The sequence below is a fragment of the Sinohyriopsis cumingii genome, unplaced genomic scaffold, assembly GCF_028554795.1.
Source record: "Sinohyriopsis cumingii isolate HCF-2022 unplaced genomic scaffold, ASM2855479v2 utg002173l, whole genome shotgun sequence".
NCBI lineage: Eukaryota > Metazoa > Mollusca > Bivalvia > Unionida > Unionidae > Sinohyriopsis > Sinohyriopsis cumingii.
The window spans coordinates 158,798-186,452 of NW_028316146.1; the positions used below are offsets into that span (position 1 = coordinate 158,798).

General features: G+C 35.4%; 1 protein-coding gene across 1 annotated transcript in view; it reads left to right on the top strand.

The window, feature by feature from the left end:
• The window catches only part of LOC149770965 (tetratricopeptide repeat protein 12-like), a 97,506-nt gene that overhangs the window by 15,632 nt on the left and 54,219 nt on the right, over positions 1 to 27,655 (top strand). Inside the window, exons 6-11 of the mRNA XM_089948931.1 lie at positions 2,820 to 2,952; positions 6,705 to 6,893; positions 13,335 to 13,404; positions 19,002 to 19,096; positions 23,019 to 23,199; positions 24,952 to 25,044. Of these exons, the coding sequence (XP_089805057.1) occupies positions 2,820 to 2,952; positions 6,705 to 6,893; positions 13,335 to 13,404; positions 19,002 to 19,096; positions 23,019 to 23,199; positions 24,952 to 25,044 (761 nt within the window). The remainder of the gene's footprint in view (positions 1 to 2,819; positions 2,953 to 6,704; positions 6,894 to 13,334; positions 13,405 to 19,001; positions 19,097 to 23,018; positions 23,200 to 24,951; positions 25,045 to 27,655) is intronic.

Genomic DNA, 27,655 nt, shown 5'->3' on the forward strand with positions numbered 1-27,655 from the left:
TATAAGGGACAGTTGATACAGTTCCCATTAGATTATAAGGGACAGTTGATACAGTTCCCATTAGATTATAAGGGACAGAGGATGCAGTGTCCCAAGATTCTAATGGACAAAAGTCATTATTAACCTGTCAATTGTCATTGCTGCCATAGTGCATTGCCTTGCTGCTCAGCTTACTGCTGTAGTTAATTGCCTGTGTGTTGCAGTTACTGCTGTAGCAATTTCCTGGCTGCTGAGCTTACTGCTTTGGTGCATTGCCTGGCTGCTTAGGTTACTGCTTTGGTGCATTGCCTGGCTGCTCAGGTTACTGCTTTAGTACATTGCCTGAAAGCTGAGCTTACTGCCAATCCTTATGATTTGATCGGTAGTCTTAATGAAATGATTCTAAAACTATTGACTTATGGAATAATAGAAAACATTAAAAAAACAATTATTGGAGTCAAATCCAGATACTGGTTCGTATAATATGTTTGATCTGGATCTGGGTTTTCGATTGGATCCAAAAGAGTTGGCAAGAGAGCCATGCAAACTTTACAGAAGTAATGCAGGTGCAAAAAGGTAACAATATATGTATTACAAAATGCCCGCTTAAAAGGAAAATGTTATCTGCCCACCTAGGTGGAAGTTAGATTGAGTTTTCTTTCCTTGATACTGTGATTGGTGCTAAATCCAGCGAAATAGTCAGTTACTTCTGGAGCGGAAGGCACTCTTTTTCTATATGGATGTAAGTATGGGGTGGCTAAGAGGGCGTAAATTATGATCAGGTAAGTACTATCAAAGAAATATATTTTAGAAGAAAATTGGTCAGTGTCCTTTGATATCGAGCACTCAGATGAAAACACTTTGTAAGGGAGTGATCTTGACAGGTGTTTTATTTGTACTTATAGAGGTGGTAGTATAGTTTTGGTTATGTTGGCTGCTTTGGCTTATGTTACTTACTGGAATTAAAACACGGTTTAAGTATTGAACTTGTCAGGTTTTTGATTTCTGCTCATATTGTAGTTATATTATTTTGAACATTAAAGTGACCACCACTTGGATTGGCATATTTTTATTCTTTTGCATTCTTTATTTTGAGTTTCTGTTGAGATTAAACCACATAATGAAATACCTACTAATATGCAACCTTTGACCATGAATTTAAGTAGCCATTAAAATGATTTTTTAACAAAACCGTGAAAATTGAGTCTGCGAAAATAAATGATACTACAGTATTTCATAATATTGTGTGCCTGATGTATTCCATATTTCTTCAATGAGGGTATCAGCCCGCTATCAAATTTGAATGGTCTCAGTGAAAATAAGAAACAAATTCAACTAATGTTTTGAGGTAAGACAAACACCTGTTTTGTTCATATCATTGATTAAAGAATTTAATTTATTGATCTTCCTAAGTCATGAGCTGCTAGACATGATGTCACCTTGATGTAGTGCCATTTGCATTTGTAAAAGCTGTCAGGTGACTACTCCGGTGGCCTAGTGGTTGGAGTGTCCACCACAGATGCAGGAGGTTACGGGTTTGAACCCCTGCCAAGTCATGCGAAAGATTTATAAAAATGGTACTAACAGCTGCTTTACCAGGCACTCGGTATTAAGAGGTTAGTGTTAGGACATGTCAGCCTTGTGTCAGGATAATGTGTCTGGGTGGGACATGTCTGCAGCATGATGCCCCAGTGCTAGACATCACTAGACATCAATATAAACTGCCACACTGCAGGCATCATATTGATATGACTGACATTTTTTTGAAGCTATGTTAAAAATCCAATACACACAGGTTTACTGAGAAATAGGATGAATTTGTTTCCCCATCCTCATAATTAGAACAAGAAAGTAATCAGAATGTCTGCAGAGATCATGATTATATTTAAAGAGAGAGTAAAACCCACAAAAGCTGAGATGAAAGTCTAACAGATAATGAAACATCTGGCAAAGATTTGGATTACAATTGCAGAACCAAAGAAGAAAATATTTATGCTCATGATCCAAGAAGGCTGTAAATATGAGTATAGTCGGCTAGAATATAATGCTGATGAAAATAAAATGTAATCTGACTTGTGCAGAAGTTCCAAGACAAAACTCTGCAATGATTGATGTCAGGACTTTAAGACATCAGTTTTATCTTGCCATGCTACGTGCAGTGACCATTAGCAGGCCATTATAAATGATGCTTTGTTCACTTATTTTGCCTTGGCAACACACAATGTAGTCATGCAGAAGACTGGAGTAGTAATACCACACATTGTGTATACTGGTTGGCTGAGGGAGATATAGTAGCCATGAAGTTTGCATCTTTGATTGATTTCTGTCATTTTCTGGACTGTGATGCTTTCATGCAATATGTTTTGTCATTGATCTGAGGTAATTCAGGAAGCCATTGCTAATTCATATTGTACTTTAACTACTGGAGCTATGCGTGCATGTATCTGACCTGCTGTGACATATTCCTGCTGCTTTTTAAAAAAAACATTCCCATTTACCATGATCATGCATACACACCAGACCAGGTATGTCACCACTGCCACCACAGTTCACTGTCAGACTGGGTCCTTCCCTAACTCAAGATGCTCTAACCACTTAAGTGATACAGTCCAAAGTATCAGACTTTTGCTTGCAGCAGATATATATTTTACTCATGGTGCTTTGAGAATATTTTTAGAAGTTTGTATGCTAGATGTTTGCATTAGGTTGTGTCTTCATTTAGCAGCGTAAAATGGTTGCATTATTTTTACAGTATGATCATAATATTGATTATGCATCTTTATTACATAATATTGATTGATAATTGATTGATAATATGTTTTTATCCTTTTTCTTTACAGGTACAAAAAAATTGTGTCAAGGCTCATATACACAAAGGGAAAGCATATATGGGACTAAAACAGTATGACAAAGCCAGAAAATGCTACAAACAAGCACTAGAGATAGATCCAAAGAAAGAATTGTTGATCAAAGGTATCTATTAGTTGTGCAGATTTGGGTTTTGGTTTACAATTAACCAAATCAGAAGGGAGACTGATTAATACACTTCTTTACAGAGCTGCCCAATGTGGGTATGTGAGAAAGCTTGCCAGTAGCTTCTCGTGGGTTGGTGGTTCTTTCCAGTGTTTTCCCGGGTTCTTCCTCCACCATTAATACTGGCCACCATGTATAGCCTATCATGTGCTGAAAAATGGCATTAAACCCTACAACAACAATAACAACAGAGAGCTACTCTTAAGTTTGCAAAATAGCTTGCCATAATGACTCATTTTTTATAGCTCTAAATTGTCTACAACTTGTAATTGTAAAACTAAAAGTGTTATTGATTATTAGCTTTATTCTCAATATATTTTGAGTGGAATTGATTTTTCATAGCAACATGGAGAGTGGAAGTTAAAGTAATCTCATAATTTTTCATGTAGATCTGTTCAGAAGGCATCAAATTGGGAAGTATTTGAGACTCAGTTGACATGCACAGATCCATTCCTACAAGTAAATTCACATATATTTGAGGTGTATTAAGTACTTAGTTTTATATTATAAAAATATCTGATCTCACATTGTCATACATACGATCAGCTGAAAATTATTAATATTATTGTTTTTATCTACGATTAATTATGGATTGGAAAAAATAATAAAAGGGGAGGAAAAAGGCTCAAGACAATATAAAGAAGGAAGATACTGTAAATCATAATTTCATTATTGCAGCAGATAAATTTAGATTTGCATATTAGCTACAAAATATTTTTGAATGACTTATCTGCAGTGCAAAAGCATATATTTTTGGCAAAAAATATTTTAGAATGTGTAGTTTTAGTGATTTTTGCAGAAGTTTGTGTTTGCTAAAATGTTTGGGATGATAGTATAGTTTTCAAATCCAGGAACACTTTATCAGAAATGTTAACTCTTATAATTGATTATGAACAGCTGACACTGCTTAAACTTACATTTGATTGAGCACATTAATGTCAATGATTACATTTGATTGAGCACATTAATGTCAATGATTACATTTGTTTGAGCACATTAATGTCAATTATTACATTTGATTGAGCACATTAATGTCAATGATTACATTTGATTGAGCACATTAATGTAAATGATTACATTTGTTTGAGCACATTAATGTAAATGATTACATTTGTTTGAGCACATTAATGTCAATGATTACATTTGTTTGAGCACATTAATGTCAATGATTACATTTGTTTGAGTACATTAATGTCAATGATTACGTTTGTTTGAGTACATTAATGTCAATGATTACATTTGAGTACATTAATGTCAACAATTACATTTGATTGAGCACATTAATGTCAATGATTACATTTGATTGAGCACATTAATGTCAATGATTACATTTGATTGAGCACATTAATGTAAATGATTACATTTGTTTGAGCACATTAATGTCAATGATTACATTTATTTGAGCACATTAATGTCAATGATTACATTTGTTTGAGTACATTAATGTCAATGATTACATTTGTTTGAGCACATTAATGTCAATGATTACATTTGTTTGAGTACATTAATGTCAATGGTTCCTTCACTTGATAGAGTAGTTGGTCAACTCTCCAAAACAGTCTCTCATGGCTGTTTCTGTTCCTTAGAAGAAAACATAATGAACTGTTCTGTTCCTCAAAAGAGAACATGATGAACACATGAGATAAACTATCTGGCTGATCACCTCATTTGATTGAGTACATGATGACCACATGAGATAAACTATCTGGCTGATCACCTCATTTGATTGAGTACATGATGACCACATGAGATAAACTATCTGGCTGATCACCTCATTTGATTGAGTACATGATGAACACATGAGATAAACTATCTGGCTGATCACCTCATTTGATTGAGTACATGATGAACACATGAGATAAACTATCTGGCTGATCACCTCATTTGATTGAATACATGATGAATGTTGTGAAATTAATTGTCCTGGCAGATTATCTCCTTGGACAGAGTACATGAAAAAGACAGAAACGTTCATGGTAGTTTTGATGAACACTTTTGAGATATCTTGGCAGATAATCTCCCATCGAAAAAAAGCATGGTTACTACTTTAAATAATCGCCAGGGAGTTTTGTTATGAACACTTTGAGACAAACTTGTCTGGCTGATTGTCTTTCTTGATAAAGTACAAGATAAATATACCTGGATAACCTATCCTAATTGATTATCTCACTTGATATGTAATGGAATGAATCCTGTGATGTACACCAAACAATCCTAGCTGAATACTTCCCTTGTTAGAGTATATCATGAACACTCTTTATATAAACTATCCTCACAGGTTGCCTTCCATTATTGAGTCTATGATTAACACTTCCAGGTATACTATCCTCACAGGTTGCCTTCCATTATTGAGTCTATGATGAATACTTCCAGGTATACTATCTTCACAGGTTGCCTTCCATTATTGAGTCTATGATGAACACTTCCAGGTGTACTATCCTCACAGTTTGCCTTCCATTATTGAGTCTATGATGAACACTTCCAGGTATACTATCTTCACAGGTTGCCTTCCATTATTGAGTCTATGATGAGTACTTCCAGGTATACTATCCTCACAGGTTGCCTTCCATTATTGAGTCTATGATGAACACTTCCAGGTATACTATCCTCACAGTTTGCCTTCCATTATTGAGTATATGATGAACACTTCCAGGTATACTATCCTCACAGGTTGCCTTCCATTATTGAGTCTATGATGAACACTTCCAGGTGTACTATCCTCACAGGTTGCCTTCCATTATTGAGTCTATGATGAACACTTCCAGGTATACTATCCTAACAGTTTGCCTTCCATTATTGAGTCTATGTTGAACACTTCCGGGTGTACTATCCTCACAGTTTGCCTTCCATTATTGAGTCTATGATGAACACTTCCAGGTATACTATCCTCACAGTTTGCCTTCCATTATTGAGTCTATGGTGAACACTTCCGGGTGTACTATCCTCACAGTTTGCCTTACATTATTGAATCTATGATGAACACTTCCAGGTATACTATCCTCACAGTTTGCCTTCCATTATTGAGTATATGATGAACACTTCCAGGTATACTATCCTCACAGTTTGCCTTCCATTATTGAGTCTATGATGAACACTTCCGGGTGTGCTATCCTCACAGTTTGCCTTCCATTATTGAGTCTATGATGAACACTTCCAGGTATACTATCTTCACAGGTTGCCTTCCATTATTGAGTCTATGATGAACACTTCCAGGTGTACTAACCTCACAGGTTGCCTTCCATTACTGAGTCTATGATGAACACTTCCAGGTATACTATCCTCACAGGTTGCCTTCCATTATTGAGTCTATGATGAACACTTCCAGGTATACTATCCTCACAGGTTGCCTTCCATTATTGAGTCTATGATTAACACTTCCAGGTGTACTATCCTCACAGTTTGCCTTCCATTATTGAGTCTATGATGAACACTTCCAGGTGTACTATCCTCAGTTTGCCTTCCATTATTGAGTCTATGATGAACACTTCCAGGTGTACTATCCTCACAGGTTGCCTTCCATTATTGAGTCTATGATGAACACTTCCAGGTGTACTATCCTCACAGGTTGCCTTCCATTATTGAATATATGATGAACACTTCCAGGTGTACTATTCGGGCTGAGAATTTCCAAAGATAGAGTGCCTAATGAATAGCAGCAAGCAGATTAACGTGGCTGATTGTCTCTTTGACAGAGTACATGACAGAGGTGGACAGGAGTGAGAAGGCAGATCAGGAAGAGGATAAAGCCAATTCCTTGTTTGAATCTGGGGACACAGAAGTTAAGGGGCTGGTCCAGACCCTAAACAAAGTCCTAAAGAAGGATCAGATCCCATTGTACTATAGTGGAGGGTTCAGAGTCCTCACTAGGTTACTTATAAATAGTAAGTATATATATTGAAGCTTGCCATAGCAGCCACCAGCATGTGAAAACCACCCATGTATAAATGTTAACATTATATCCCATTATATCAATAAATTATAATTACAGCTTATCTCTCTCATCATTCATACATGCCAACCATTATGCTTTTGGCGTTATTATAATGATTCTTTTTTTAATCCTAATTGCATACGGACTTAGGCCATACAAGCAAAAACTACAGAAAAACGATAGTTGCTGAAAAATCCAGATTATCGGCTCATCCATGTTTGATATGGATCCAGGTTTCATATTAGGATTTGTGAAATAAGTCAGGGAACCAGACTAACATTAGAGCAGCACCCCAGATGCTTTAAACTGCACTTGTTTGTTCATGCACATTGTCTGCATGATCAAACTGTTGATTATAGAATTTTTTAAAAATGGCATCCAGAAAGCGATGCTTGTTTAAGCCGAAAGGTAAAATAAGCTTCTAAAAAGTGTTCATAATCAACACAGAAGAATAAAAAGGAGTGTTCAGATTCTTGTGAATAAAAGCTGGAAAGGACACAATTACGTTTATTGGACATCACATGCCAGTTTGAGTATGTCTTGTGGCTGGAGATATGATTGCCATCGTCATGTGAAATGGAAAAAGAATTTCCAAGAATTACGTCAAGTTGAGAGATAGCAATTAAAATTGCTAGTGTTTTAATATATGTTACTTTTTTAACTTTTGCGACATTGATTTACCATTTAATTTTTATTGATATGTTCAAGGTTTCAAAACGCTAGCAATTTTAAATACTTTTCAAAACTCCCATGGCACACCTGCAAATCTCTCACAGCACACTAGTGTGCCGGGGCACACAGTTTGAGAATCACTGCCATATTCTGTAGGAGAACATTTTCTCTTACATCAAGACATGTCTTATGGGTGTTGTCTCATTTAAACCATTCATTATTGAGTTACGTATGAACCTCATCAATCAACTCCATTTCTTTACATGGCTCTTTTAAATAGCATAACTCTAAGAGTCTTTCAATGAAATTTGATGTGAACATGGTTTCATAGACATGCATGTGTCTTGTATGAGTTTTGTCTACTCTTTTTATAAAAAGAGTTAGCAGTTGTCAGTGAACTCCATGTCATTACATGGTATGTTGATTGTATTGACAGGTCTGGAGTTATGGCCCCTGAATGCCAAGTCGCTTCTAACTTTGATCTTTTTACACAAGACTCTGCTGACCTAATTGTAAAGAGCAGGCCTCCATTGCTAATAGCTATAATTTATCACAAAACTGCTGAACTTTTGATACACAAGAATAAAGAATTACCAATTTCTGCAAAGATGGCAAATATAGATATAATTGGCTGTGCATAAAACTGCATCTGTATTTTATTATGATTCATTCAACCAAAAAATATTTGATTTAGCTTAGATGGCTTTTTCTTCTTCCAAAATCATAGCAAATTACCACACGATATCATCAGTATGACATGTCATAGATCTATGTTGTATTTCTGATATTAGAAATATGTAAATTTATGTTATTGCATCATCCAGGGCAATAATTACATCATACTGACCAGTGGTATAATATCCAAAGTATAAATAATTATAATTGCCGTATATACTTTCGTATAAGCCCGTTCACATATAAGCCTACCCCCAAACTGAACAGGTATAAACACTAAAAAGTGCATGACCCACATATAAGCCGACAGATAACTCTGAGACATATCAAGATGCACGAGGTAAGTTCTAAATGCATTTATTTAGGCAAACTTATATTTTAAAAAATTACATGTATACTTATCTCGAGGTTAGTGTGCATGATTATTAAAAAGAAATGGTATAAACTTGTTTGAAAATTCATTTAATTTTTTGTTTTCTCATTCTTTCTGCCTAATTTAAATTTGTGTAATTTGATCAAACGATGAGAATTTAGCAATAGCGATTTTCTGTAACACTACCACTCCCTTTTGACTCGATTATTGTTTGTTTATGCATTATTGCATTGGACATTGGATATCAGTGCACCGGTAATTACATTTATACTTTGCTTTGAAATTGTAAATACCTAACTCATTAAAATGTAACCCAGTATGACAACACAGCAAACAAACAATATGGTTCAATTCAGTGCTCACAATTAGGCTACTGAACGTATTTACATAATGGTGCCACCACATGTACATTGTAGGTTTGATTACACGCTGAATTAAGTACATCCTTTGGAGTTTAATCAAGGGCACCACTGCACTAAACTTTAATGATATCTCGAAGTCACAATGATAAAGTTTCGGAAATAATGCATAAAAAATTATGCTAATACCGTAAAAGCTTGAGTTGTAGTTTGCTTTGATGTAAGCGACCTTACACCATACTTGTCAACTTTCACGTCATGAGGACTCCTGATTATTACATTTTGTCTTAGATTTTCATTTCTTCTAAACAAGAAAAGTCCTACATGTTCTGTTGTATCACCTGTGAATTATTGTTGTGATGAAATAATTACTTTACTACAAAGAATTCGCTTCTTCACTAAATAGAATGTTTAAACATTATTCACATAAATTAATGATCTTTGACCTCAACAATAATACAAAAATAAAATAAATAAACCAGAACAAAAAAAGTAAACCACAACAATAAAATCATCCGCAATTAATTTCAATCCCAAGAATGATCACTACAAATACTGTAACTCCACGAGTGAACACCTGGCATTTTTATACCATATATACCAATGTTATTTACCATCATTAAATTAAAAGAAGGAATGAAAATACATACCATGTATCAAATGTGTCCTTAAAGAACTAATAGTACATGTTTTATAATAAACACTACTAATTACATTAAGAATTGACAATAAGGAAATAAGGTCGGATATACAGAGAGGGAAAATAGTTGCCACATGTACGGTACCATGAGGTTAGCTATTTTGGTACCTTTGGTTCAACAAAATTGGGAATCCTTTATTTGCCAATCAGTGCTGGTGCTTGCATAACACACAATAGAGCAGAACATGGTTTCTTTGAATTACAATGGAGGGCCAATCGTTTTCACAAAATAGTTGCATGGATAAGGATTAACTTTAAATTAGTCATGCTGGCTTTCTTCCTTGTTTTTTTTTTTACTATTCTTTAGCTATTGTGCAGTTTGACCACAGCTGACCAGAATATGAAAATAGAGCACGTCCTGGGGGAAAATAGGGCACGGCACAGGGAGAAGCGTTGAGTCTTTTTGTGAATTTCATGCATATTGGACTAGGAAGATCGAACAATAGCTAACAAAAACAAGGCTTTAAAAATGCCACGAAAAACCTCCCAATTTTAGGTTCCAATCTCTATTTTTTTTATTCAGTCTCCGTACTTAGCTTTTGAAAAGTTCATCGGTATGCCTTACACCCTGCTTTACAAAACTACAGTAATTGTGCTAATATTATGGAATAAAAGGTAATTATACATCAATGTACTGGTATAGTTACCGGTCAAAATTCCATCATATCACATGCCAGTTTCAGGGTTTTAATGATTAACTGGCCTGTACTGCTGTCGCAAAACGAAAAACAAATTGGTTGACTATCAACATAGGAGATGCCGAAACATCAAGCTTTCCATTGTGTGAAACGTTATGATGTTTGTTCAGCTAAAACACAAAACTAAAATTGATTGATGTTGATCTTAGTTGATCTATATGAGAATTCTAGCCTTTATTATTACCACTCTTCGTGAACATGTAAATTATGATTGTTATGTGCCTTGTACAATTAAACAAGCATACCTTTTTAAAAATATCACCTCAATTTGTAGGATCACTAATATCATTGAAAATGAGTAACTCGTGAGCATGTGATTCAACGTAAATGAAACGGCTATTAAGGACTAGCTCAAATGTTATCTGGAAGAATGCAATTTGGTTGAAACAATAAATAAAGCAAAATCTGCATCTAATATGTTTGGGAATAAGTAAGGATTTAAGTGACGCTTATGCACGCTTTGCACTGTGAAAGTACTGTACACTATAGTTCAGCATGGTCTCCCTGTTAAACTCAACCGGCCTGCGAATTATGAAGTCTGTATTTACCTTTATTTAACTTCCTGTCAGAGTAATCAGAAAATATGCACTTGCAAAATAATAACAAAATCAGTCATAGTACTTTATAACAGTTTAATAATTGTCAGGTCACCAGAAGTTACTTTTTTACATGCCTATATCTTAGGACACGGAAAAAATTCTTGTTTCATGTCACATGGTTTACAGCCATTACAGTAGTCAACAAAAAGACTTAAAAACTGTCAAGTTTAGACATTGACCCGCATATAAGCTACCACCCCCATCTTCCAGGCTTTTATTTTTTTCTAAATTATTTGGCTTATACATGAGTGTATATGGTACATCTTACTGACAAGTGGTATAACATCCAAAGCATGAATAGGTATAATTACATCATGCTGACCAGTGGTATAATATACAAATATGAATGGGTATAATTACATCATGCTGACCAGTGGTATAATATACAAAGTATAAATGGGTATAATTACATCATACTGACCAGTGGTATAATATCCAAATATGAATGAGTATAATTATATCATGCTGAGTATAAATGGGTATAATTACATCATGCTGACCAGTGGTATAATATACAAAGTATAAATGGGTATAATTACATCATACTGACCAGTGGTATAATATCCAAATATGAATGAGTATAATTATATCATGCCGAGTATAAATGGGTATAATTACATCATGCTGACCAGTGGTATAACATCATCATGCTGACCAGTGGTATAATATACAAATATGAATGGGTATAATTACATCATGCTGACCAGTGGTATAACATACAAAGTATAAATGGGTATATTTACATCATACTGACCAGTGGTATAATATCCAAATATGAATGAGTATAATTATATCATGCTGAGTATAAATGGGTATAATTACATCATACTGACCAGTGGTATAACATCATCATGCTGACCAGTGGTATAATATTCAGAGTATAAATGGGTATAAGTACATCATACTGACCAATGGTATAATATACAAAGTATAAATGGGTATAATTACATCATACTGACCAGTGGTATAATATCCAAAGCATGAAATGCTTTTCAAATGTAAGCCACAGGACTGTTATTTGTTAATTTCATGAAGTGAAATATTTTTGTCAGATGAAGTATTGAATCTTATTTTTGTGTTCATTTAATAAGATATTTGTAAAACTGGTAGCCAAGGAATAATTGTAATCTTTGGTTTGCTTGGAAAAGGTTAATTTTTCTATATATTTCGTTTAAAAATATAGAAATGAGTATTTTGGCTTCATCCTCTATATAAATGTGTTTTTATATCCATATTATAAAGTGTTCCAACAATTTCTGTAGACATTTATTTGTTTGCATTCAGTCTGGGAATCTGTAATTACAGACTGTAAGGTCTTGTAGATAGTTCATGGAGTCATTTATATTGTGTGATGATATCTGTCCATCTGCCTATTTGTTACCAATTTTGTTTCCTCACAATAATTAAGTTTTGAACCATCTACAGCTACCAGAGTTTGTGGATAACTTGTGATTGGGGTAAGGAAGAATCTAATTGAGTTTAATGTCATAGGTCAAGGTCACTTTGAACTAATAACACTGATTTCCACAAAATAACATTTATTTTGCATTATATACCTGGATGAAACTTTGCAAGTGGCTTGCACTTGGGGAAAGGAAGAAGCTTATCATTTGGGGAGGTGGGGGGGGCAAAACTGAAATCTATTGGTTTTAGGTGCATAAGGTCAGAGGTCAATTTCACTGTGACTGAAAAAGAGATAAATGTTTTCTGCACAAACATTTTAAGTTATCTACATAGACGATTTTTAACCATTGGATGTGAATATCATACTCTTGTTTGTATTTATAACAGGCTTTTGTAGAACTATTTTGCCTCCATTACAGCTTTGTAAAAGAATTTTAACTTTGAAGAATGACATACATTTCACAAAAGTTAATCAGCCTATGTGACCAGTACTGAATTTCGGGTGCATTGTAGTATTCTGAATTACATATTTTGATGTGTATTGTATGCCGTATTAAAGACATCAAGTAAAATATTTAAGAAAATAAAACACATTTTTCAAAGATTGTCATACTGAGATTCATTGTCATACATGTATTATCAAAATTGATGACAGTAAATCCAGGAGAAAGACAGATTTAAAGGCCAACATCATTTATTGGAGATTATGCTGTGGATAATTCCACTTTGATGATGTTGCAGCTAGATTGTGTAAAATGTATTAGAATGGGATTAACAGTTTTGTATATGATTACTGTATGAAATTAGTGGCGATTGTACTTGCAAACATTTAATTTGTGATGTATGATGCCATCAGATTTTCAAATATAAGAGCCTTTTGCACTAAGTCTTTCATTTCTTTCTTTTTTCAGATGATGAAAAGACACTGTTTAGAACACATGGAGGATTAGATCTTATATCCACTCATCCAGAGTTAGCAAGGTAATATTGACGTTTGCAAAGTTGAGAAGGGATATCCTGTGTTTTGCCTATAAATTGGCTTGTATGTGTATACATTCATGCATTTGGATATTATTAATTTGTTGTTCAGTGAAGTATACCATAGTCCATATCTTTAAGACATTGGACCTAACGTTTTTCAAAATTTTACAGTGTAGAATATTGTAATATTGGGTTCACAACATGCTTTGTCATTTCGAGACCAGTTCACTGTTGCTGTACCAGAAAATGTGTAATTTTCAATTCCTGATTTGCTGTTACTTTATTATTATTATTATTATTATTATCCTACCGTGATTCACAACTTCGTTTTTCTTCTTCTGAACAATATACTGTAAATTTCACCCAGCAGTAGTATTTTGTTCCACACTACTGTTTTAAAAAAGGAATCTTTATATGACAACAAACAATCCTACTATCTCAGATATATATATATATATATATATATATATATATATATATATATATATATATATATATATATATATATATATATATACACATACACATACATAACACCTAGTTGACAGGCATTTTTGGTTAAGTCAGATGGCAAAGTTTTATTTGATCAGGTATCCATATAAATCTTGAAGTATGATGATAAAAATTAGTGGTTGTATTAGTATTTTTTTCATAATTTGTTCCTATGGTACATGTGTTTTATTGTAATGCATACTGTGCTGAAAAATTATAGTATAAAGACCGTGTAAGTTCAGACCCAGGGGCAATAGTTCAATTAAAGGTTATTTTTTATGAGTTAAGTAGGTAAGTTTTCTTATCTCATTTTTAATGTGCTTGTTAGCTATATAATGTTTAAACAATTAGGTAAAGATGATGACCAAATATGTTTAGTTTGTGACACCTCAGATCATTGCCCAACACTGAAAGAATGTTTAAATTAAACCTAGTCACCTTTGAATTTAGTTTGGCTGGTGATATCTTTATTGATTGTCTGACAGAAGCAGTCTTGTAAATTAGATAAAGTGATCTTTGAATTTTACTTTGTTTAGGTGTTTATTTGAAAGTTTAATGGACAAACAAGTCAAAGACAGTTTGATATAAAATATCTGAGGTTATCCTGTGATCAGTGTCCAGTCTGACAAATACAGTGATTTCAGGATCCCTGCTTCCTCCTGATTTGTATGCTATAATAGCCAGGCATCTCACACATCATTTCATATTGTCTTCCTTTAGATTGAGATTTGTCGATCCTATTTTCCACTAACATTATGCAGGCATGAATGATAAAAGACATCAGTTGATTTTCCATTAACATTATGCAGGCATGAATGATATAAAGATGATAGTTGATTTTCCACTAACATTATGCAGGTATGAAGGACAAAAAGATGACAGTTGATGTTCCTTTAACATTATGCAGGTATGAAGGATAAAAAGACGATAGTTGATTTTCCACTAACATTATGCAGGCATGAAGGATAAAACAACAACAGTTGATTTTCCATTAACATTATTCAGGCATGAAGGATAAAATGACAATAGTTGATTTTCCATTAACATTATGAAAGGTGTGAAGGATAAAAGACATCAGTTGATTTTCCATTAACATTATTCAGGCATGAAGGATAAAATGACAACAGTTGATTTTCCACTAACATTATGCAGGCATGAATGATAAAAAGGTTATAGTTGATTTTCCACTAGTATTATGCATGAAGAATAAAAATACATTCATAGCAAGGTTTCTTGGTCTTAAAAGTATCTCATATTGATCTATTTTTTTGTTGCCGTGGTTACATTTTAGGCTTATTGGACCATAATGCCATGTTAGTCAGTGGATCATAAGGTAATGTGAGTCAGTGGGCCATAAAGTCATGTGAGTCAGTGGGCCATAAAGTCATGTGAGTCAGTGGGCCACAAGGTCATGTGAGTCAGTGGGCCATAAAGTCATGTGAGTCAGTGGGCCATAAAATCATGTGAGTCAGTGGACCATAAGGCCATGAGTCAGTGGATCATAAGGTAATGTAAGTTAGTGGGCCATAAGGCCATGTGAGTCAGTGGGCCATATGGCAATGTGAGTCAGTGTGCCATATGGCCATGTGAGTTGGTAGGCTATAAGGTCATGTGTATCAGTGGGCCATTAGGCCATGTGAATCAGTAGGTTATAAGGCGATGTGAGACAATGAGCAATAAGGTCATGTGAGTCAGTGGGCTATAAGGCTGTCAGTGTGCCATATGGCCATGTGAGTTGGTAGGCTATAAGGTCATCTTTGTCAGTGGGCCATTAGGCCATGTGAATCAGTAGGTTATAAAGCCATGTAAGACGGTTAGCAATAAGGTCATGTGAGTCAGTAGGCTAAAAGGCCGTGTGAGTTAGTTGTATGGCGCTGCATCCAGTGTGTGAATGTGAATAATCCGTCACATGTCGACTGATGTTATTTTCAACTTCTCAAAAGAAAAACACTGGAGTTATATCAGCCAAACTTAACAGCGAATATGCTAACATGGAGGTATTTCAGATTTGCACACATGATTTTGATCCATCATTAAATACTGTTGCCATTATAAAATATATATATAAACCATTAAATGATATCTTCTAACAAATTGCTGAATAGAATTTGACCAAAGTTTACATATAGCATCCTGGCATAAGGACCTTGCACATTTGTACAAATGATACCAGTCCTGCTTCAGATATGGACACCATTTCTGAAAATAGAAATACTGTTAAATAAATTTTTCTCAGACTAATAATAGAATTTTACCAAAGTTTACAGAAAGCACCCTGGCACTGAACAGGTTTCAGAATGATGCCAATTTAATGTTAAATATGATCACTCTTACCTAATGTAGAAAATCACCTGTCGGCTTCTACTCAAAAGCTGCAACAGAGATATTTGACCAAATTTGTCAGCAAACAAAATATCCTGGCATGAAAGTCTTTCAGATTTGTGCAAATGATGCCAATATGCCAACAAGTATGACCACCATTACTAAAAATAGAAACCTTTAAATGACTTCTATTAAAACCATGGAATAGAATTAGAATAAGTTTGACAGAAAAACATCCTGTCATTAAGGCTTTTCTTCCCGTCATCAAGGCATTTCATCATGTCATCAAGGTCTCTTCATCCTGTCATTGTGGCATTTTATCCTGTCATCAATGCCTTTCGTCCCGTCATTAAGGCCTTTCATCCTGTCACCAAGGCTTTACATCCTGTCAGCAAGGCTTTACAGATTTGTTCAGATGATACTCAGATATTACTTTGAGCAACCTGTCAGAAATGACTTCATAGCATTTTATCAAATTTGACAGTATCCATGCATGAAGGCCCTTAAAATTGATACAAATGATGCTGCCATTACTAAAAAAGAACAGCTTATAATGACCTCCCCTCACAAGCTGCTGAACAGAGCTGGACATAATTTGATAGTAATTGTCCTGATATCAAGGCCTTTCATCCTGATATCAAGGCCTTTCTTCCTGTCATCAAGGCCATTTAAAAAGTACAAAGTGGTGCTAATTCAATATCTATTCATTATAATTAAAATCAGATCTCCACTGTCCTACATGAAGATCTGACAGCAGCTATTTATGGGTCATGTTCTGTTGACCTATGTTATTGCCATAAAGCAAATAAGATGACATCTTGTATCTTGACATTTAAAACACTGAGTAGTATGGCTGAAGTGCATCGGAGTGTGCTAAATGATTTGATTTCACTTTCAGATTTCTGTAAGCTGCGTTTCCACTGACCAATTCAAAAGTCACCAGAACATGAACCCCTAAGCGGGCATGTCAGATATTCATGTAGGACAGTGGAGATCTGATTTTAGTCGGATTGCTATCAGATTTGACATCTGTTCCCCAAAGAAATGTAAAACCTTTAAACAACTTCATAGAAGCTACAGAATGGAATATAACCAGAATTAACAAAAATTATTCTGTCAATAATTTGTTTTTAAGTCTGTATGAAATCTGCCAACAAATTTGACTGTATTACTAAAATAATTAACCAGAAATGACATGAAGTATTTTGGCATAAAGTTTTGCCAAGAGGATGTTGATTAATATGGTCAGTGCTACTCAACAAAGAAAAACCATTAAATTACTTTCATGCTTAAAAACACACTCCTTAAGATCTGACCAACTTTCTTCTTCAGATCACCACTACCTTGCAAATCCAGCCTGCTCAATTTAACTTTTAGCCACAGAAAAAAGCTAAAAGTTGTCTGCCTATTTTTTTGGGACCGGATGATTTATCTCCCCTTGAATATAAGTATTGCCACACAATCCTGTTCATAGCTTCAGTTACTGCTCTCACTCATGCGAGACACAATCCCTTTTAGAGACCTTGCAAAAATTTCAATATCAAGTGATATTTTCAGCACAACAAGCAAGTTGAAGGAATTTCTCACTTTAGGGAAGTATATTCCATCTATATTTCTACATATTGCTTGCTTGTTTCTTTCTAAGATAAAGTTTTCTAACTTTATTAGAACGACATCTATATTCTGTGTGATGCAATTCAGCACCATTTTGTTCTAAACTTCTTGGGGTCGCTTTTACATTCATGCAGTAACTTGCACTGACCTATTACATTTTTGCCATCACTAATTGAGAATTAACAGGCCAGAACATCTGTGCAGACAATTTCTGTAGACTTTTATTTCTTTGCATTCAGTCTGGGACTCTGTAATTACAGACAGTTAGGGTCTTGTAGTCATTTATATTGTTCACTAGTGTCCACTTCTCAGTGAGTTGGGCGATGCTTAAATAATGTCTTCTGTTTATGCTGTTAGTGTACCACTGGCTACAGGATGGCCTATCTTGATTTATTATTATAGTTCCAGCTGGTAACATCTTGATCCAGAGTCCCAATACCAAGCCCATACCATGGATGATACTTGCAGCAATTGTCATCAAGTTACAATATCACATTTTGGGCAAACTTCAACATAGAAACAACTGTATAGGCCCTATACACATTCAGATGTAAGAAAGTTTTCAAGGGCAATGATGACGGGAAACAGAGAAGATGATCATTTTTACCCTAGTTTCTCTCCATGCTAGTCTCCTTCCCGAAAGAAATGACATGCTGAGTGGGGCATTTTCTCAGTGTTGCAATCAGGAACATATCACTCCACCTAAAGTACCATCACAGTTAGCTAAATTCATCATGTATATTTCAGTAGTAACTGAAGTAAGGACCAGATTTTGGCACCAGTACCAGTATTCAAGGGACAATCACTCATAATCTAACTCCCACCTATATGTGGCAGACACCTGTCAGCTTTTTATTGCTAAAAGTTAACTTGGGAGAGATGGATTTGCAAGGTAGTGGTTGTACTCCTAAGGTATTATGATCAGGTAAGTATTATCGAAGAAACATAATTATTTCTATACACTATAAAACCATTCTTTATTAAAAAGCATCACACTAACCCAGATTTTGTGGCCATCTTCCTTCGTATTTGGCTTTTAGTCAGTTGTTAGCCAGATGAGTGATCTTAGGCCACTTGGGCCTCTTAAGTTTTATAACCTTGGCATTTTAGCAGGTCAGCAAAGCATTGAGTGACTTACCTGTTTTTTATGTACATACCTTGTTTTGCAGGTGCTATTCAGCTGTTCCAAAGAGTGTGACACAGGAGGAGTTGGATATGTTAATCTCTGCTTTTGACATGTTTGCTGAAGCTTGTTCAAATAATGGTAAAGAAACGATTGTATATGACCTGTACGTATAAATATTGTGTTGATCAGCTGGGAGAATCACAGGTACTGACTAATCAGTTGGGAGATTCCCTTATACAGACTGTAAAATTTGTTCCCCCAACCCCTTTCCAAAAAAGTTGGACAAAGTAGTAACCTTATTCAGTAATGTTCAAGAATTCATAAAATTCACTATTTGTGTGCCCTACTGCAACAGTGGTAGGGCAGGTTACTTGTCCATCCATCTCTTCATTACACTGCTTTCACTGTTGAATTTAGGTCATAGTTTATACACTGTTTTGGGGTGTCAGTGTATCAAGATGACATTTTTAGTTGTTACAGTTGGTCAGAGTCTCCAGGAAATGAAGAAAATAAATTTCCCATAAAGTTCTTGAAGTATCAAATGTATGTCAGTGTATTTAGCTAGCATTGCCAGGTTCTAATAAAGAAGTCCTTGAAGTATCAAACGTATGTCAGTGTATTTAGCTAGCATTGCCAGGTTCTAATAGAGAAGTCTTTGAAGTATCAAACGTATGTCAGTGTATTTAGCTAACATTGTCAGGTTCTAATAGAGAAGTCTTTGAAGTATCAAACGTATGTCAGTGTATTTAGCTAACATTGCCAGGTTCTAATAGAGAAATCTTTGAAGTATCAAATGTATGTCAGTGTATTTAGCTAATAGAAAAGTCTTTAAATATTATAAAGCAAACATTACTATTATGAAATGTTATTTTGATCATAATGGCAAACAATATTTATTTTGAAAATAATGTTGAAATGGTAGTAGCTGATGTAGATATAATTATTTAAGATTTTGTCATGGTTATTTATATTTTGTTTCAATATGTCGTAACCCATTCATCATCATTATGTTAAAACGTGTTCCTGCTAATTACTTTAAGTAATTATTGGATTAAAGTATAAAAAATTAATGTCATATGAAAGTGCATAAGTATCCATGATAAAGTCTTGTGTTATTCCATTTTTGGGCTGTAATCATTTCAGTAATATTGCAGTAACAATACCTCATCAATGATGGGATATCCATTGAAAGTAGGTACCATTCATACTTGCTTATAAGACAAGTCCAACTGCAAACTGCATAGACCCGGATCTGCCATTGCATAATTTGCTGGCAGAATTGGGTCTATACAGTTTGTTCGGAGTAATCATTAGAGCAATCACCGTTGACCCTGATCTGCAGGTGCACTATGCTATGGCAGATCTGGATCCTTGTTGTTTGCACTTTTACTCGACCTATAAATGGGTATATATGGTAGTGGCTAAAGAGACTCCGGAGAGAAATAGTCTTATAACGTTGTCATTTGAATATATTAAGTTGATGTTGCTAATGAGTTATATACATCAGTTAGTGATATAATTTGTTCTTGACCATCACTTGATCCAAACTTACAACTTAAGAATATATTTAGGGAATCATCAGTTTGAACAATTGTAGACCTGCCAACCCTTACAATTTGGCCATAGGTCTTACGAAAATGACCCTTAAAATACAGACTTTCTGAATAAAAGCAAAAACTACGGAAAAATGATTGTTGCCGAAAAATCTGGATAATGGTTGATCCATGTTTGATTTAGGTCTGAGTTTCATATTAGAATTAGTGGAATTAGTCAGGGAACCAGACCAACTTTGCAGCAATACTTCAGACACTTTAAACTGCACATATTTTTTCATGCAAAGCATCTGCATGATTAAGCTGTTGATTATTGAATTTTAAAAAATGGTATCAGGCAAGTGATAACATGTTGAAGACGAAATGGAATTAAGCCTCTTAAAAAGTTAATAATTAGCACAGAATTATAAAAAGGAATATTCAGATTCTTGTGAATTAAAGCTGGAAAGGACAGTTATGTTCATTGGACATCACATGTCAATTTGAGTATGTCTGATGGTGGGAGACATGACTGCTGTCGTGTGAAATGGAAAAGAAAATCCCAAGACATATATCAGGTTGAGAAATGGCAACAAACCATTGATCTGCATAGTGTTTGGAACTGAAGTTTGTGCAACTATACTAGTGGTAAATAAGGTCTATGTGTACTTTACAAACTTTTTAGTTGAACATAATGTTTACCGTTGCTGCATGTTTTGAATACCAAACTTTAATATGTTTCCCATTTTTACAATAGCAGTTTTATGATATTTTGTTACACCTTACTTCAGACTGGTCAGACTTACAGAAAAAATCAACTGCCTTACTGAGATGGTCATCAGGGTTGGCAAGTCTGCAGTTGTATACAAATATTGATTTGTCATGTGAGGAAAAGAGTGACAGAAAAGCCTGTATTGAAACATAGTTGGGGGGATTTGATCACAAAGTATTTATGGTGACTTTAAAGCTGGTGTTGAATATGGTACTGACACCATCAGTGCTAGACCTAGCATCCTAAGCAAGTTTTCGTCATGCAGAAAGAAGTGGGAAATAAGCAATCTGCACAGCCATATTTCTTTATTATATATTGGACCATTGCCCCTCAAAAAAAAGGGTGGGAGGGGGCAAAACCCCCAACTTGTACATCTGGTCAGGGAGTTTCTGTGCAGGTGCCACTGGGTAAAGATAACAGTCCAGATCAGACTGGGTAAAGATAACAGTCCAGATCAGACACATTCCGTTGAGATTGAATATGTTTGCAGATTAAAAGGTCAAGCTCTGCATGCCTAATGGTCCCTTCGTCCATCAATCTTTCAGTGGATTTGTGCACTTCAGGGGTGTCCAATGACAGATACCTTTGCAACAAGGTGGAATTACAAAACTGCCAACCTTTATCTCTGTTGTCCCAGACCCATAAGCTTGAGCTTTGGACTAGCTTATAGACATTTGGGATTGGATTTGGAGCGTTGCATTTTGGTCCATTTGTTCTGATTCCAAGAGTCATTTTGGTAGCCCCACTCAGATTTGACAAGTTATGGGTGAATGATCTGTACAAAATAGCAGTAGATATCCCTGGGAAAATCATGTTAAAAGTCAGTCTGCTCAAACAATCCCACTTGCAGTGTTTCATCACTGCCCAGACAGGCTTCTTCATTCCTGGCTCATGTCAGGAGAGCCTTGCATGGAAGAGAATTTCATCATTTAATGCCTCAGTCTCTTGAATACAATATTTTAATCCAAAAGTATAACAAACCATTGGCTGGCATGCACAGGCAACCATGTCAAGTTTTCATTTCTGAAATCTAGCATGACGGAGACATGAATTGAGACTGGTTGTTCCAGTCAATACAGTTCAAGTGGCCACAAGACCCAGTTGAGGTCAACAAAACCTTATAGGTGTAGGTTTCATCTTTCTCTGAATTTACCCAGGTATTTTTTTTTAATGAATAAGAGAAATGTCTGAATGTAGTGGTCATGGAACACATGACCATCAGTTGTTCTGCCATCATATTAGGAGAACAGTTTATAGTGCTTTTAGAAATTCTGACATTCCTTACTCAAGGGAGGGCTCATTATTTGAGGTTGGATGCTTTTCCTCCTATTTTCCTAAGTTTAGTGTAATTAGGCAATGTATTCAAAAATAAGAAAGCAAATTTATTTAGTATATAATTTTTCTCAGAGAATGCTTGCCTGATCACATTAGCAGTAAACCTTCCTACACCTTCTTGCAAATGCAAGCATCCTTGTTGATGTATTGCTCAGCTTAAACTAGGGCCACCTGGCAGGAGTAAAGGGGAGGTAATGGATAAGAGTTTATTCTCTTAGTATGGTAAATACATATGAAAGACGAAAATTTTAATCTTTATGGAATTGCTGGATTCAAGTGGTAGGGAAGCTTATATTCATAACAGTGTGATTGGGTAAGTATTCTCATAGAAACATAATTTACAAAAAAAATATTTGCATTTTTTTCTGGCTGTTTTTTGTACATCTTGCTATATGTATAACTGAATTATTTTTACTTGCAGAGACCAATATCAAACACTTACTTCAAATAGCCGGTTTCACAGATAGGATGTTGATGTTCATGGAGGCAAAAATTAAGGGGAATGGCAAACTTTTCAAGGCAGCATGTGTTCGATATCTGTATATTCTTTCCCAAATGGAGTATGGAAGGAATTCCATCCTGTCTACATTTAATGTTCCAAAGTATGCAATGTGTGAATTTTTGCCCCTGACATTTTTTTAAATAGAAAATATAGTGACTTATTTTATCCCCATCTTCAATTTCAAAATGTTTAATGTCTTTATCCATCAGTTTGGTTATCATTGATCCATCATTCACACTTTAATCTCTAGAGCAAATGCTTCATGTCCTTCACTTCCTTGTACGCCTTGTACATAAAAAATTCCAATATATGAAATCTTAGACATGTCATTTGGTCTCCAAGCTTACATTTTCGAGTATCTAGATGATTTTCTTGTTATTTTTTTTTTTTTTTCATTTTGTGTGTCATATAGAGGGATCTAGCTATCTGTCCGACTCTCCATACACATTTTTATTTCTGGAGAATAACTCAGATATTTCAGCCAGACTTAGTACACTTGTCAAGGAAATCCTCAGGCAAAGGAGACTATGGGAGACATGTGGTACATCCAGTGGCATTGGCTTTGGCATCACAACATGTACATAATGTATAACCTCACTCATTCATTCTTTCTTTCTAGATTCTCTGCAACAGTTTATAGCGGGTTTTTTGGGCACCAAGGAAGGGTGTTGAGGGGTCTAACTTTGTACATGCATGTGTATTAGTTGTACATTATTCTTGATTCAGTCTTTGTGTTTATCTCAGGTTTTATGCACAGTTGGACAAGTTCTACACCCTTATCACAAAAGTATGCCACTGTGACCCATATTTCACACTTCACTGACTTTGGTTTAATTTTGTGTTTTAAGTTTATTCTTGAGCTCTATTTGTATGCTGAAAATGGCATCAACAACAACTTTCTTGATATTTTATGTTAAACTGATTTCTGGGTGCTGTTTATGGCCCAATTTAGAAACTTGGTTATATAAAGAATATCTTTTAGTACTTTAAGCTTCAGTCTACAGTAGGTTCTGGCAGAGAGGTGAAGTTGGAAGTAAGAATAAATATTTCTGTTCACAGTAAACATTACATATTAATGACTTTATTTTGTGTACTATAACTGGTTACCCCCCAAAAAGAGGCCCCAAGTGGCCAAGTGGTTTAAAGCGCTTTCCGTTACGGATCACTGCCATCTCACTTCTGTCTGCGTGGGTTCGAGTCTAGGATTCAACCAATGTGGGTATGTGAGAAAGCTTGCCAGTAGCTTCTCGTGGGTCAGTGGTTCTTCCTGGGTTTTCCGGGTTCTTCCTCCACCATTAATACTGGCCACCATGTATAGCCTATCGTGTGCTGAAAAATGGTGTTAAAACCCCATAACAACATTAACAACCACCAAAAAGTTGACTCTTTTATTCCCCTTGTGAATGAGCAAAGGTTATATATGATTGGATTTCATGCCACATGCTGTTCATGTGAAACCCTATCATTACTGGCAACCCAGGTAAATCACTCGTGCATAAACAAGGCTTGTTCTGCTGAATCTCACACCAAGGTTACTCAAAGCTTGTAACCTAGTAAAAATCTGGATTATTTGGGTTGACTGTGATAATAACTTCGTAAGCCAATTTTAAGAATAATTTTTAAAATAAATAATACAATAAAAAGTCTTATTCACATTTTTGCCTAGCAGGTAGTGATATAGTATTGTTTTCACTTATTAGGATGATTGTGGAATAGTCAAAATTATATTTTGTTTAAAACCTTGCACATTCCCAGCCAAGATACTGTTCCATGAAACCCTTGCTTCTTAAATAATAAACTTAATTCTAAGCAACAGACTTGTGTAATAACTTTTTGTTGGTTCTTATTTCAGGCTTGTATCACTGCTTTTCACCATGACTAGAACTGTCAGACAGGCTTCAGAGACTGGGGCTTATGTCTTAAAGAATCTCTCCATAGAAAGAAAGTAAGTCAGTTTTTTAGATATCCTCAGGTCTCATAATATTTCCCCAGTACACCTCTTCATAATACCATATCAGCTGCAAAATATTCTCTCCCTTAGCATTGGCAACCAGGTGCCAGGATTACAAACAATTTTCACAATGAGAGTAACACTGAATTTGAAATTCTGACATTTGATTGGTCACTGCTTTGATGTTAGCCAATCAGACAAAAAATATGTGTTGTGTATGAGTTTAGTGTGGAAATTGTATACCATCATTGGGCCAGATGTCATGTGCTTAGATCTGGGAAGTGACCTAACCATCTGTATTGACATGTCATTGGGCTAGATTTTCATTCTTTTAAATTTAATTTTTTTTTTAAACCAGTCATAAATGAAATTTGTTACTTTTGCATTATGTAATTATTTGTGAAAATCTACCTACTTGAACAGATTTAGAGACAGAAGTTATTGATAGTGTAATTTAATGGTGCAACACTATATCAGTACAAATTGGTACACTACAATATATCAGTACAAATTGGTACACTACAATATATCAGTACAAATCGGCACACTACAATATATCAGTACAAATCGACACACTACAATATATCAGTACAAATCGACACACTACAATATATCAGTACAAATCGGCACACTACAATATATCAGTACAAATCGGCACACTACAATATATCAGTACAAATCGACACACTACAATATATCAGTACAAATCGACACACTACAATATATCAGTACAAATCGGCACACTACAATATATCAGTACAAATCGACACACTACAATATATCAGTACAAATCGACACACTACAATATATCAGTACAAATCGGCACACTACAATATATCAGTACAAATCGGCACACTACAATATATCAGTACAAATCGGCACACTACAATATATCAGTACAAATTGACACACTACAATTATTCAGTACAAATCGGCACACTACAATATATCAGTACAAATCGGCACACTACAATTATTCAGTACAAATCAGCACACTACAATATATCAGTACAAATCGGTACACTACAATATATCAGTACAAATCGGCACACTACAGTTATTCAGTACAAATCGGCACACTACAATATATCGGTACAAATCGGCACACTACAATTATTCAGTACAAATTGGCACACTACAATATATCAGTACAAATCGGCACACTACAATATATCATTACAAATCGGCACACTACAATATATCAGTACAAATTGGCACACTACAGTATATTAATTCATATCATTCTTCAGTGTCAGTATTTTCACCCTAACTATTTGTTAGACTAGTTTTGGAACTATATTTGTTTACTTAATGATGTTATTATTAAATACCATAGTGAAACATGTAAGTTATGGCTGACAGTCAAACACTACTGAATAAGCCCTAATCAGCTCTCACACTCTGTAGCAAAGATAGTTGTTTGACTCACCTTGGATTTAAATACTTAAGCATGATGAAATTGATGCCTCGATGGCATGAGATATTCTCAAGGAACTACCATTAATCTTGACACACACATTACCACTATCCTTCTGCCACACACGTTAACACTATCCATCTGCCACACACATGTTAACACTATCCATCTGCCACACACAGGTTAACACTTTCTGTTTGCCACACATGTTAACACTAACCATCTGCCACACACAGGTTAACACTGTCCATCTGCCACACACAGGTTAACACTTTCTGTTTGCCACACACATGTTAACACTATCCATCTGCCACACACAGTTTAACACTTTCTGTTTGCCACATACAGGTTAACACTGTCCATCTGCCACACACAGGTTAACACTTTCTGTTTGCCACACACATGTTAACACTATCCATCTGCCACACACAGGTTAACACTTTCTGTTTGCCACACACAGGTTAACACTGTCCATCTGCCACACACAGGTTAACACTAACCATCTGCCACAAACAGGTTAACACTGTCCATCTGCCACACACAGGTTAACACTGTCCATCTGCCATACACACATTAACACTTTTCATCTGCCACACACAGGTTAACACTGTCCATCTGCCATACACACATTAACACTCTCCATCTGCCACACACAGGTTAACACCGTCCATCTGCCATACACACATTAACACTCTCCATCTGCCACACACAGGTTAACACTGTCCATCTGCCACACACATATTAACACTGTCCATCTGCCACACACGTTAACACTTTCTGTTTGCCACACACAGGTTAACACTGTCCATCTGCCACACACAGGTTAACACTTTCTGTTTGCCACACACATTAACACTAACCATCTGCCACACACAGGTTAACACTAACCATCTGCCATACACACAGGTTAACACTGTCCATCTGCCACACACAGGTTAACACTGTCCATCTGCCACACACATGTTAACACTGTCCATCTGCCACACACATGTTAACACTTTCTGTTTGCCACACACAGGTTAACACTGTCCATCTGCCACACACAGGTTAACACTTTCTGTTTGCCACACACAGGTTAACACTGTCCATCTGCCATACACACATTAACACTCTCCATCTGCCACACACAGGTTAACACTGTCCATCTGCCATACACACATTAACACTCTCCATCTGCCACACACAGGT